General features: G+C 32.6%; 1 protein-coding gene across 5 annotated transcripts in view; it reads left to right on the plus strand.

Annotated features, from left to right (window-relative positions):
* Positions 1-12,044, plus strand: part of LOC130901434 (metabotropic glutamate receptor 2) — a 602,363-nt gene extending 590,319 nt beyond the window's left edge. For 3 of the 5 annotated variants that reach the window (XR_009060283.1, XR_009060285.1, XR_009060284.1), the window contains 5 exons: positions 336-549; positions 2,870-3,021; positions 7,385-7,580; positions 7,656-7,950; positions 10,838-12,044. Coding sequence is in view for 2 of the 5 variants with exons in the window: in XM_057812830.1 (XP_057668813.1) it covers positions 336-549; positions 2,870-3,021; positions 7,385-7,580; positions 7,656-7,825 (732 nt within the window). In the remaining 3 variants the exon portion in view is untranslated. Of the gene's footprint in view, positions 1-335; positions 550-2,869; positions 3,022-7,384; positions 7,581-7,655 lie in introns of all 5 variants that reach the window. The other 2 variants (XM_057812830.1, XM_057812832.1) reach the window with 1 other exon arrangement.
* Positions 12,045-12,521: the final 477 nt, after the last annotated feature.

A 12,521-nucleotide genomic window follows, 5' to 3' on the forward strand; every position in this document is an offset into this window, starting at 1 on the left:
AAAGAATAATTTTTCATCAACATTCTATCTATTAACTCCCTCTCTATTTCCGATTTGTTCGGTCTTTATACATAATTAGAACAATACCACAATACAACAATAATATTTGATATCTGCATAAGAATAAATAAGCTAAAATATGAGAAAATAGTATTATATAAGAGTTGTTTCCATTTAACTGATTCAGTGAATACATAGTTTTTCTATTGAACCATAATTATTCATAAAAACTTGTTCCAAAATTTCACAATCAATTTCCCATAAATATTAAAAGACCCTTATATTATTCCACACTTCTGATTCATGAAAAAATTAATCTGTCATTGTTTTTTTAGGTACTGATTAATGGAATATGGATGCTAATATCTCCTCCGAGAGCCATTCATCATTATCCCACCAGAGAGGACAATTTACTGGTCTGTTCATCTTATATCGATGCATCGTATATGATAGCATTCACTTATCCTATATTCCTTATCGTCGTTTGTACAACTTATGCCGTTCTAACAAGGAAAATTCCGGAAGCGTTCAACGAATCAAAACATATCGGTAAGAAACAAATTTGTTCGGCATCAATCAACTTAACTGGACAAGATAATTGTTTATAATTGATAACGGCGGGTCATACTTGTAAGATAATTTTATACCTAATAGATAACTGGCTTAAATCTTAAATTTATCTTTATGAATAAAAGAGTAATGAAATGACGAAGCATTCATAATTCATAGGCGTGTCACTTCTTTTAGTAGACATATTATTTTATAAAATTTTACCAAGTTTTAACTCGAATTAAATAACATTCGTATAAAGATAATGAATATATCGGGTGCACACCACAATTAATCTGCTTATAACTTCCAAACAGCTGAAAACATTCCATTTTTCCACAAGGCATGAAGAACATTGTGTCATACTGGTTATACAGGTATAAGGGTTTAAATTTTGTTTTTCAAACAACCTAAAGTTCATGAAGAATAATTTCAATATAAACATATACCAGTATTAGTAGAGCTGCTTCTTACAAATCCAAATCAGAATCAGAGATGAGCTGTTGCAACTTGCATATTCGAAATAAGTAACTCGATCATTAATATTGTACAACTCACACATTATCTCTTCTTCAATCCAAAAACCACTGTTTAACATAATTCATTTCAAAGAAATATTTCTTCTTTCTACTCCTTTTGAATTTCTCTTTAAGAAGGGAACACAAAGAATATAGTTCTCCTCTCACGAAACCAGAATGGAACTTAATTTTCTTTGAATCCAATCAATTCTAAAAACTTGGTTGTGAGCAATTTTTATAAAAGTCTCAAGTAATAACTTGTATTATCCATTACTATTATACAGTTCTGAGAAAGAACATATATAATTTATTCCCCCACCATTCTATAAAAACTTCATCATTCATGTCCTTATGGTAGTTATTTGAACGAATAGATTTGAAAAACAACCACTTTAAAAAAACTGTTTAAACTACCGATGAATAAAATATATTTCTTTTTTGTGTTCCCATTTCTTTTATATTCATTAGGTAATTTCTTCTCCATACTACAATATCGTTTATTGTTAGAGAAATAGACTTTCTGGAATGATTTTACCAGCGAAAACCTTTTTCTTTTATAAATTTCTACAGTATGCTTCGACTCAGTTCACGGTAATCCTTTCAGCTTGAACTGCGACAAGTGCTTTGATTACTCTCTGATATTCCTCTTTATGTGAGAACGCATGATTTTCTATTTGAAATTTTGGTTTTCCTGGAACTTTATCTGCTGTCTGGAACTGCCACATTTTTCTTCTAAAATGGGTAAATCGTAAAATGCTCTACACCAAGCGTACTACTAACTAATTTGACTGTGTCATCGACACTTTTACATAAATGTTTGTGGATAATTTGAACCAATTAAAAATTAATGTTTTTTAATTAAATGTTGGATGACCGAAATATCGTCGTTCGCGTGGCCCTTCCAAATTTTCCATAATTATTCTAGAATTCACAATAGATTGCACACTGCACCTTGCTACTAAACTTGACTGTTGAATGGAAATACCTAAAATAGTATTTTCGGGTGAATTTGTCCAGGATGGTAATGAGAATTTTTGAATTAGTGAGTAAGTTTTATCACTCTTTCGTACATAATACTTTGTTATAATATAAAAATAAACTATATCGTAGATAGGTACTATAAGTTATATTAAAAATGGAAAATTATTTTATATCTATTTAAAGGAAATGACAAATGATTCTCCTTTATAAGGTAAATTTTAATAATTTATCAGCCATTATACACATAATCAAAATTAAACTAGGAAAAAAACTTGTTTTACCAAAATCAAGCTTGTTGTGCAGGCGAAATTTTGAGTAATCAAAAGGTAATATTCAACAAAAGATAAATTTGGGCTCCGGTCCCCTTGTCAAGCGGCCACTGGACTAGAGGAACGAAAGTTATTTATAAGCAAAATAATAATTGTCGATAGAGAAGCGTTCAATAACTTTCATTTAAAATAAAAAATTTAAACAAAAAGTCCGTCTTTCTGATGTTCGTATCGAAATGGTAAGCGCTTCATGAACATTCAACAACCATTTGTGAATGTGTTTCACTGCTTTTCCTTTTCAAACTAAGAATTTTATTACTGCACAATAAGCAGGTTGTTATGTGACGCGTAAACTTTTGAACAATTTTTAATGAAGAAGTGACTGATTGATTGATCTACAAAAGAAAATGAAAACGATTGACGCAATAGCACTTTCTGTTATTGAACGACAGAGCTTATTGAACACCCGGTTATAGCCGAGAACTATTTTTATTGGAACCAGTATACGATCAATACGGCTTTACGCATTAAAGTGTTTGTTTTTGTTTCCAGGTTTTACGATGTACACTACTTGCGTTATATGGTTAGCTTTTGTACCTTTATACTTTGGGACTGCTAACCATGTAGCTTTAAGAATTACCAGTATGTCTGTCACAATAAGTCTATCTGCCAGTGTTACAGTTGCATGTCTATTCTCTCCAAAGGTGAGTAATTTCTAAAAAATTATTCCTTAACATGGGAAGTTGAGTTTCCCTAATGACTCAAATACGAAACTAATATTTGTGTTAGGAAGTACCTAATTTTAGGAGATATGTATAGAAATACAAGTGCTGTTCCGTATGCTTTTTTTTAGAGACGAACAGCCGTTGTCAAGTTCAATACCATTCGGAGATGAATATGAATTTATAATGGTATATCAGGACGCCTCAACTGTTTATTAAAATACGTAAATTAAAAAGAGCGGATGAAGTTGCTAAGATCATGATAGACATAGTTTGTTGTTCTACAATCGAACAACATAGAATATTACATGTGGAGTCACTCTAAAATAGTGCATAGCAAACCACGTCACAGCCGTCACAAGGCGACATGGAAAGGGCAAATTAGAATATGCAAAATATTCTCTAGGTGGACAATGAAACCTGTAGGCGATGGTCAGATGGTTTTATATTTGTCCAGTTAATGAAAAATGATATATGATAGATTGATAGAATGAAACTAGCTATTTTACTGCCATGTTCAAGCTTGATATTAAGTTGGCTTATCCACAAGTCGATAGAGAATTTGGTATAGAAAACAAAGCAAAGACCAGCCTATGGATAGGGACTGGGAAAAAGAAAACCTACATGATGATTTCTGAAACCGAAGAAGATAATATGGAAAGTGTAGGTAATAGTTACAGAGAAAATACCAATGATACAGAAACTTCTGGAAGTCAGACCAAATTTGCAGAAGGTCATGAATTGAGCACACCGGAGAATATAATATAAAAACTCACTGTGTGTCAAAAAATATACAATCGAACAGACTAAACAAAAATAAATTTAAAAAGCCAAGAAAGAAATTTAGAAGCTTTATCCAATTATACAATTTAAAAAAAATTCTCATTGTAGTTATCGAGAGATCCGACGATGATTTTATTAAGCTAGCTAACAAGAGATCTTTTCTGTATTTGATGAGAAACTCATAGATCTAAAGAGTGCACCACCGAAAAAGAAAAGTTTATGACAACTTGCGAACTTTCACTTTAAGGAAGTGTGGGCTATGAACGATGTTATTGTAAAAAAATAGATTCTATTTTTTCATGATAACCTTTATTTCAGTGGAATGCAGATTTAGTTTTTTACGTATTTATAAAATGTGTTTTTTCCATTTAATATGTTCTTAAAACTTTCATGGTCTTGTCATTTTTTGGTACTCCCAACTTTACCAAAAGAAAAGTGGACAGAACGGTTTACCCGGATAAAGTATGAAACATATAGAATTTCGAACTTTATCCATGTTTCCCGGTTATTCTGTAGTGTACCCCCGGGTAAATCTAAATTTGACCGTTACGTTGAGGTTACCCGTAACATATACATAAGATCACCGAAAATATTGTTTTAAAACAGCTTTCGGCTGTTTTCAACATAAAATCCAGAACGAGATATTAGATACATAAAAATAACATCAAATGACACTGGTAGGATAGCGTTAAAAAAATAATGAAAGTTAGTTTGATATATCGACGTTTCCGAATGCTGTTATTAAGTTAACAATACATGCTAGATTATACTCCACTAGTCATGGCAAATATATCTTTTTGTTTAAATAAACCAAAAAAATACGTTGGCTCATAAATTTTACTGAATCGGGAATTTTGATTAGTTTCCCATCATACAGCTTATTTGATTTTCACATGTTATTAACCTTATGCTCCTTGTTGCAAAATAGTACAGTCATAATAAACATTATCGAATTATATTCGGTTCATTTAAAACAATGATAATTGAATATAAAATGTACGGAGAAAAAATTTATCAAATGTAAAAGTAGAAGAGCAACAAGAAATTACAGCCAGACAACTTGATATGTGTGCAAACACAAGCAAACCTAAGCAAAAAGTGAATATAAAGGAAATTATTACAATCGCACAAAATGTACCGTTGGAGGTGAAGGAAATTATTCCACCAGGCTTTACCAAACCCAAATGATACACCCCCTATAACAAAATTATTACTCAGATTATAAATCCGACTATCACTCAAAATATATATGATACCCTTTCAGAGATGTCCGATAAAGATTCTCAACAAATATCAACACCAAAAAAAAGGAAATACAGCGTCGAGCTCGGATGAAGACATTCAAAACAAACAAACTAGCAAGAGGAAGAAAACTTGAGAATCGAATACTACAAACAAAAAGAATAATACTCCGTGGACGCCAATAGTCATTGATGGCAACGTTTCAGCACACAGAGATATGGTAAATAAGCTGAAGGAAGACATTCGCAAACCATTTGAAATCAAATATACGAACAATTCTTCAATCATCTTCACAAAAGACGTCGAAGACTTCGGCCTTCGAACTTAGGCCTTAAGAAGGGAAAAAGTTCAATTTCATAAACAAGATGGGAGAATAATTCACATGCCTTTGTCCTCCGCGGCCTAGCCGAAGGTCTTCAAAAAACAGATATAAAAGAGGAGCTTCAGAAAACATATAAAATTCACATCAAAAATATCTATCGGATGACCACGAAAGGTAGACCAGTCTATCTAGTAGTGACCGATCCGAAAATAACACAAGAATACAATGGGAACATCGTAGGCAGACAAAACCAATAATATAATGCCACATTTGCCAACAATGGAGACATGCTACGTTAAACTGTGGTAGAGCGCCGAGATGCTTGAAATATGTTGGAGAACATCTTACACAAGAATGACCGCGAGGTGTGCAAACTGCAGGGGTGACCACCCTGCTAACGCAGAAATTTTCCCGAAGTACGTCAAAAAACTTGATTAAAAAAGAAATAAATATACCAAACCAGATCCTAAGAAATACATTCCTGCCCCCACTCCAGCTATCAATCCATGGACCCAAAAATCCCAAATACAAGATTTTCCCAGCTTACCCAAAAAACAAAACTCCCAACCGATACTGCACACCACTTCCGTTCAACCCCTCACAAGCAAAACAAGTCAAACAGCAGGTACCGATGTGGATGAATTTACGGAATTAACCCTTAACCACAGACATCCGGTCATTTTGACCGGTGAGGGTCCCCAGCGAATGAGTTTTTCCGCATACCACTTTCGCGTGCCCGCGTCTGTATACCTTCCCATTAGTTAGTTCTATAGCGACAGCCAAAGTGCCTACTGTGTTGTGTTCAAATTAAGGAAATTATTCACCTGCAAACTTCGCTGTCGATCAAAAATACCGGTGATCTGTGTTTAGGTAATAAATTAAAATTGTTATACTTATTTGTTTTTAATGTTTGCGCTTTTAGATTGGATATGGATTGTAACCCTGGGCCCTCCAAAAAAGTTAAATATGGGGATTTGAATTATGAGCAGATTTTGATGAAATGGGCTGATGAAATAGAGTCTGATGCCAGCGATATTGACTCAGATAGCGACTTCATACCATCCTATCATGAAAGTCAGTCAGAAATTGAAGCTGAAGAAATGAACCAAGAAAACCATGAAGACGTCGGGGAGAAAAGTACTTCCACCGCATTTTATGGGAAAAATAGGTTTAAATGGTCATCGATTCCTGCAGTTCCTAAAAATACGCGTACCTTGCAACACAACGTTGTCCTCAAATGCCCAGGTCTTAAAAATATATATGAACATAGTGCCAATCCGGAGCAAGTATGGAGTCTTCTATTGAATGAACGGATTTTAAATGCAGTTATTCAATACACATTCAATCACATAGTTTGGTTGAAAAATTCCAAATTTTACTAATACCGAGATCATTGTAAATCAAAACTTCAACATATCCATCCGAATTATTCAACGTCAGCCACGCTGCCTTCTCGAAAACTAAAACCCCGATCGATTTTTGAAATCCTGTTTTTCAGCTGCTCTTCAGGGATATTCCAGCCGAAAGATTCTGGGAGTCACAACTATATACCAGGGACAGAGTTATTGTAACTACATCAAACTTGTGGATAATGCCCCGATGCAAGGGAACCACAACAGTACTTCAAGACATACACATGACATCTATGGATCGTCAGAACAACGGCCAACATACTTATTGTTAATCTTTTAGATGTAATGTAAATTATAACACAAAATAGACATTTTTAATAATAATAATAGAAGAACAACTTATTCAATATTTGAAATGAAAAGGTTCGAGTCGACGAACCTACAATTTTTTCCTCAAATTAAAGCCAACTTCATATATATGTGACATTGGAGAAAAAATAGTACAAAAATGATCTGTAAATGAGCTAATAATTCACAGTTTACTAAATAATCCAACTAACGATAGTTATTCTTTACAAAATAAGTTTTTCAATATTTGAGCAAATGAAAAATCATTAATTCTCATCAATTTATTTTTATTTCACAGTTGTATATAATCTTGATTCGACCCGAAAGAAATATTAGACAAAGCATGATGCCAATGAGATACAGTGCAATAAACAAGAGCTCTACTAACACTGGTTCGGGAAGCATGATGGCAGCTGTAATGGTAACTGCCGCCACATGTGACCAGAAACAAAATATACAAAAACATGTTTCTCCTATCGATAATGTTCCAGACGGTAAGTCTAATCATTCAAATCCATTTTAATCTTAGATAATCTTGTCAAAAGCTTAAATTTATATTTTATTTTCAGATGTTTTTTACAAAGATCGGAAAACCAAAGATAGCAGTACTCAAACAACCCCTGATATTGAAAAATTCATTCCGAAGATACCGGAAAGTAATCAAAAGATTAATAATAATTGCAACATTGGAAATGGTCCGGCTCAAGAATCGACAAACTTAAAAGAAGTGACTTCATAGCAGTCGAATGTTCGTAACTTAGAGGCTTCCGATAGCAGACCTTCCAGTTTAAAACGAAAACCTGTACAAGTTTAAAAATATATTAAAACAAGTAACCCTACAATAGTGATACATGTAATGCAAAAGTATGTATAGATTGTTGCAATTACAACATAATTCTAATGAATCTATCCAAATTTTAATTAATAATGAATAAAATTTCAATCTGGGAAAAATGGTCAAGACCTATTCTCACGTATGCAAAAGAAACAAGCGCCGAAACATCAACAATAAAAAGAATTATGAGGGTGACTAAAATAAAAAAACAATTAAGTGAATGAGCACCAGAAATAAAATGACAAGTCAGGATGTTACAGCAAAACTAGGAATTCAGGATGTAGTGAATAGTGAAAGAATACCAACGAAAAGATGAATAAATGGATATAAAAACAGAAACCAAACAAACGGATACCACTAGACAGACCAACAAATTGATGGTAGGAGTTCAGCGTCTAAAGAAAACCTTAGGAAGGGGCCAACTATTCGATATTGAAAAAAAAATCCAATTATAAATTCACCTCATACATAGATATATTTTTCATGAAACCTCCCTTGGGCTTTTGTCATATTCCTATTATATTTGAGGTTATTGAGATTAAACACCCCATCACTTTTATATATAACAATACTGCACAAGAAAAACTGCATTCTGTCCGAAAAGATTTGGGTCTCCTTCAACATAAATTAGTCCAATATGTTAGGACGCGTTAGAACTCTACATATTATATGCTCGAAAGGCTAATGCAAGAAAAACGAGCCATTTCTGTCTATCTGACGAACTGTCATATTGCCAATTTGACTGCTGCACAATGGGAGCTTTTGTAACATCTTTTAAAATTATTTCAACCATTTGAGGAGATAACAAAACTTATAAGTTCCGACTACGCTTGCATTTCTGAAATTATTCCGTATGTTGCTACCTTAATACGATATTACAATAAAATGAGCACGTCAAAAGAGCTAACACCCAAATTAAGCCAGGCAATACTCGTCATACAACAAGGGTTACAAGAACGATTTGAAGACATTACAACGAGTAAAAATCATTTGGTTGCTACCTTTCTCGATCCAAGATTTAAAATGAATGTTTTCACCAATCAACTGCAAAAAGAAAAAGTGAAGCAGTATATATTAATCGATAGCATGAAAATGAGCTGTGAAGAAACAAGCGACGATAGCGAGCGTTCATCCCCTACTTTGGCCAAGAGGATGAAAACTGAAGAGCAAAGTCTAAATCAAACTATTCACTCAACTTTTATGGATTGCTTCGAAAAGCTGATAGCAGAAAAAAGCACAGGTTCTGGAAACACATCAACAGAAAAAAATGCATTTTCAAGAGAAATGGATCTTTTCTTAAATAAATCACGTCATGACAACCCTTATACATGGTGGCAAGCAAGAAAATTTGAATTTCCCTGTTTGATTAAGATTGCAGCAAAATATTTGTCGGCGCCCGGAAGTAGTATTTATTCAGAGCGCCTTTTCTCCGAAGTTGGGATTGTCTACGAGAAAAAAAAAAGGAGTAAACTTTTTCCTAAAAATGCAGAAAAGTTAGTCTTTCTGCACCATAGCCTTCCCCTTCTAAATTTTGATTATGAAAATAATTCAAATGCATAGAAAAATTCTCAACTTGTTTAATACAGAAAATGATTAAATTATGTACCAATGACTACTTCAGTTTTGATACAGACAAAAGAAAACAAATATTTATAATTAGATATGCTTTTATTGTTTCTCAAATTATTCTCCATCAAGTTTAATACACTTTTACAAGCGCTAGAACCAATTATCGAAGCATTTTCTTCATCAAATTGAGGTACCTCAAAAACATGTGTTTTGAAGGAAGAACTGATTTGTAGAGAAACGTTGACATCACTATTTATTTTTGATCTGCGGAAGAAGAAATCATTGGGAATCAAACAATAGCTGAATGGCGGATAAACCATCAATTCGATGTATTAACTGTTGAAACAAGTTTCTGTTTGAACGAATGTGTAAGACTTCGCATTGGTTGATTTACCTGATTTTTTCGAACACTTCTGACAAACAAATACTGATGTACCATTCATAATTGACCATTTTACGTCGGAATGGTGACATGTTTTTCGTCGCTTGTCACGATGTTATAGACGTCTTTTGGAGCAGCGCGATTTTTTCACACCAATCGACAAAAGCTTTTTTTATGAACGATTTTGATTTTCAAATTATACTCTATCCAACGGGAACATATGTTCATGTAATATTGAATGTTTGCGAATGGAACTAATGCCCAAGTATGCCTCAATCTCATGCTATGTCGCATGACGATTTTGCAATATCAGTTTATGCACAGCATCGATTTTTCCAGATATAACAAGCGATTTTGAACGACCTTCGCGAAATTCATCGTATTGCAAAGTGCTCGAGATGGTACTTCGTTACCAAAAGTCAAAGAGGATTAATCCGCTCATTGCTGTTGGTTTCATCGATGTCGAAAGTCATAGAAAATCATCTCATGCAAGTGTTTGCGATTTAATTCCATGTTTTGATGAAGATGAATGTTTCAAGTATTTTTAAACAATTGAATTAGCACTCGCATAACAACACGTTCTGAGTACATTCACCATTAAAAATGTCAAACTTTATGATGGCAATGTGAGATTTGACATATTCACATCAGTGTTGCCATATCTCAAAGCTTAAGCAGTAACCCTCGTACAGGAAACGGACAAACTAAATTCAACACTTTTCTGTCGATTGGAAATTTGAAAACTTCTTTCCATATCACAAGTAGTGAGAAAGTAATATTTGAAAACAAGAAATGGATAGTTGGTCATGAATATATTAATAAAATTTAGAAGACCGAAGAGAAATTGCATAATAAAAAGGATGAATGAATGCAAAGCCAGCTGTAGTATACAGATGATATAGTATTAGCTGATAATAAAAAAATAAAAATAGAAAACGGGGGCTTATATTGTGTTTTTATTTTAGGTTAACGTGATTCAATAACACTGGGTATTGGCACAAGAACGAAAAATTGGAAATGACATGAAAAATTTGGTAAAGAACTATTAGATCTCATGATCATATTCTATATCAAAGGTATCTCAATAGAACTGTCGAATGTTTCCTTGAGATTAGTCTTGAGATCAAATTGCTGGTAGCTAGTGGAGTATTGTACCGTATTTACTTGAGGGTCGTAATAACATGACAATCATGACAAATAGGACAACTTTCTGAAGACATCAAATAACCGTGTGTAAGCTTGTTATTGTTAATTCCAAGTCTTTTTTCTCATAGCTTATTATGAAGTGTTGTCATTCTGCCAACAATCTAGAATTAATTTAAGATACTGTTACTTCAAGAGCCTAGAGAATTCGGTAAATGTCATTTCTTTTGATTATTGGGAGACAGGTGAAAGTTGTTTCAATTGATGAAACAAAATCAGTATGTCGATTTTTTGTGGGGATGCTGTATATTTGGCGATTTTAAACACCATATGATAAAGGTCAGCGGTAGAAACTTATAAGATTAAGTGACTCCACAACCGACACAGAAGTCAGTTTTTTTTATTTCATGAATTGAATGTTTATATTTATAACAAAGGTATTGGAATTATATTTAATTGTAACAAATTCTCAAGTTGTAAACGTGTATACTGAAAAAAATTTGTTTAAGTATTTTGAGGATATTATTGATAATATGTGAAACGATATTGTATGAGAAATTTGAAATATGTTGCAAGCGCATCAAGCATTTTTCATTTATCCATTTACTTTCGGACATACAGTTCATGTACATCCATTAAATGAAAGAAAAAATGTACTTTTTATATCATTGAATATATCTGAAATCGTAAAATGTATATAGTGTTATAAAAAATATTTAACTTAGATGTTGAAAAAAATTTAATGATAAATTTAAATGTTCCATATATAATCACATAAGAACAGTTTGTTGATTCTAATAAGACTGATTATTTACAGACCGCTACTTTTGTAAATTGTTATTTAAGGTAGATATTTAAATTTAGAAATTAGTTTTTACTATAGAATATTAATACAGGGTGAGACTTAAATGTATGAAATGTATTATGTTATTGATTCATAGAATGTTGAACAATACTTGTAAATAAATAAGAGTTTGTTTAATAATTTAATTGTATATGAAAATATGATTAAAAATAACTGGAATATAACATTTTTTTTATTTAATTCAAAATTTTCCAACTTGGTGAGTGCTTCTCAATGAAATCGATCTGAAATATAAAATAAAAAAATGATCTAAAAATGGATAAGATAAATATAAATAATCTTCTGATAATAGGCTTCTCTCATCAATTCAACTGAATTGATACTGAAAATAATAATTCACATGATAATCTTTGGCATTTACCAAATATAAAATGGAGGGAGAATGAACTACTATTGGCGCAGATCTATGTTGCTCCTTCTTGTCCAGTACTTGTATTTCATGTCGATTCACTCTCTTTTAATGATTAATAAAGACTTTAGGAAACCTTATCGGTTATAATATCGTTAAGAGTCAAGGAAAAAGTCGAAAAATCGTTTTATAGGTATTATTTTGTACCTGAGAGGGAACCCGTTAGAGTGCGGAGACGTGGAGAAACAAGAATGAAGTGTTTATAATGTTACGAAGATCATTTTAATGCTTC

The sequence above is a fragment of the Diorhabda carinulata genome, chromosome X, assembly GCF_026250575.1.
Source record: "Diorhabda carinulata isolate Delta chromosome X, icDioCari1.1, whole genome shotgun sequence".
Lineage (NCBI taxonomy): Eukaryota > Metazoa > Arthropoda > Insecta > Coleoptera > Chrysomelidae > Diorhabda > Diorhabda carinulata.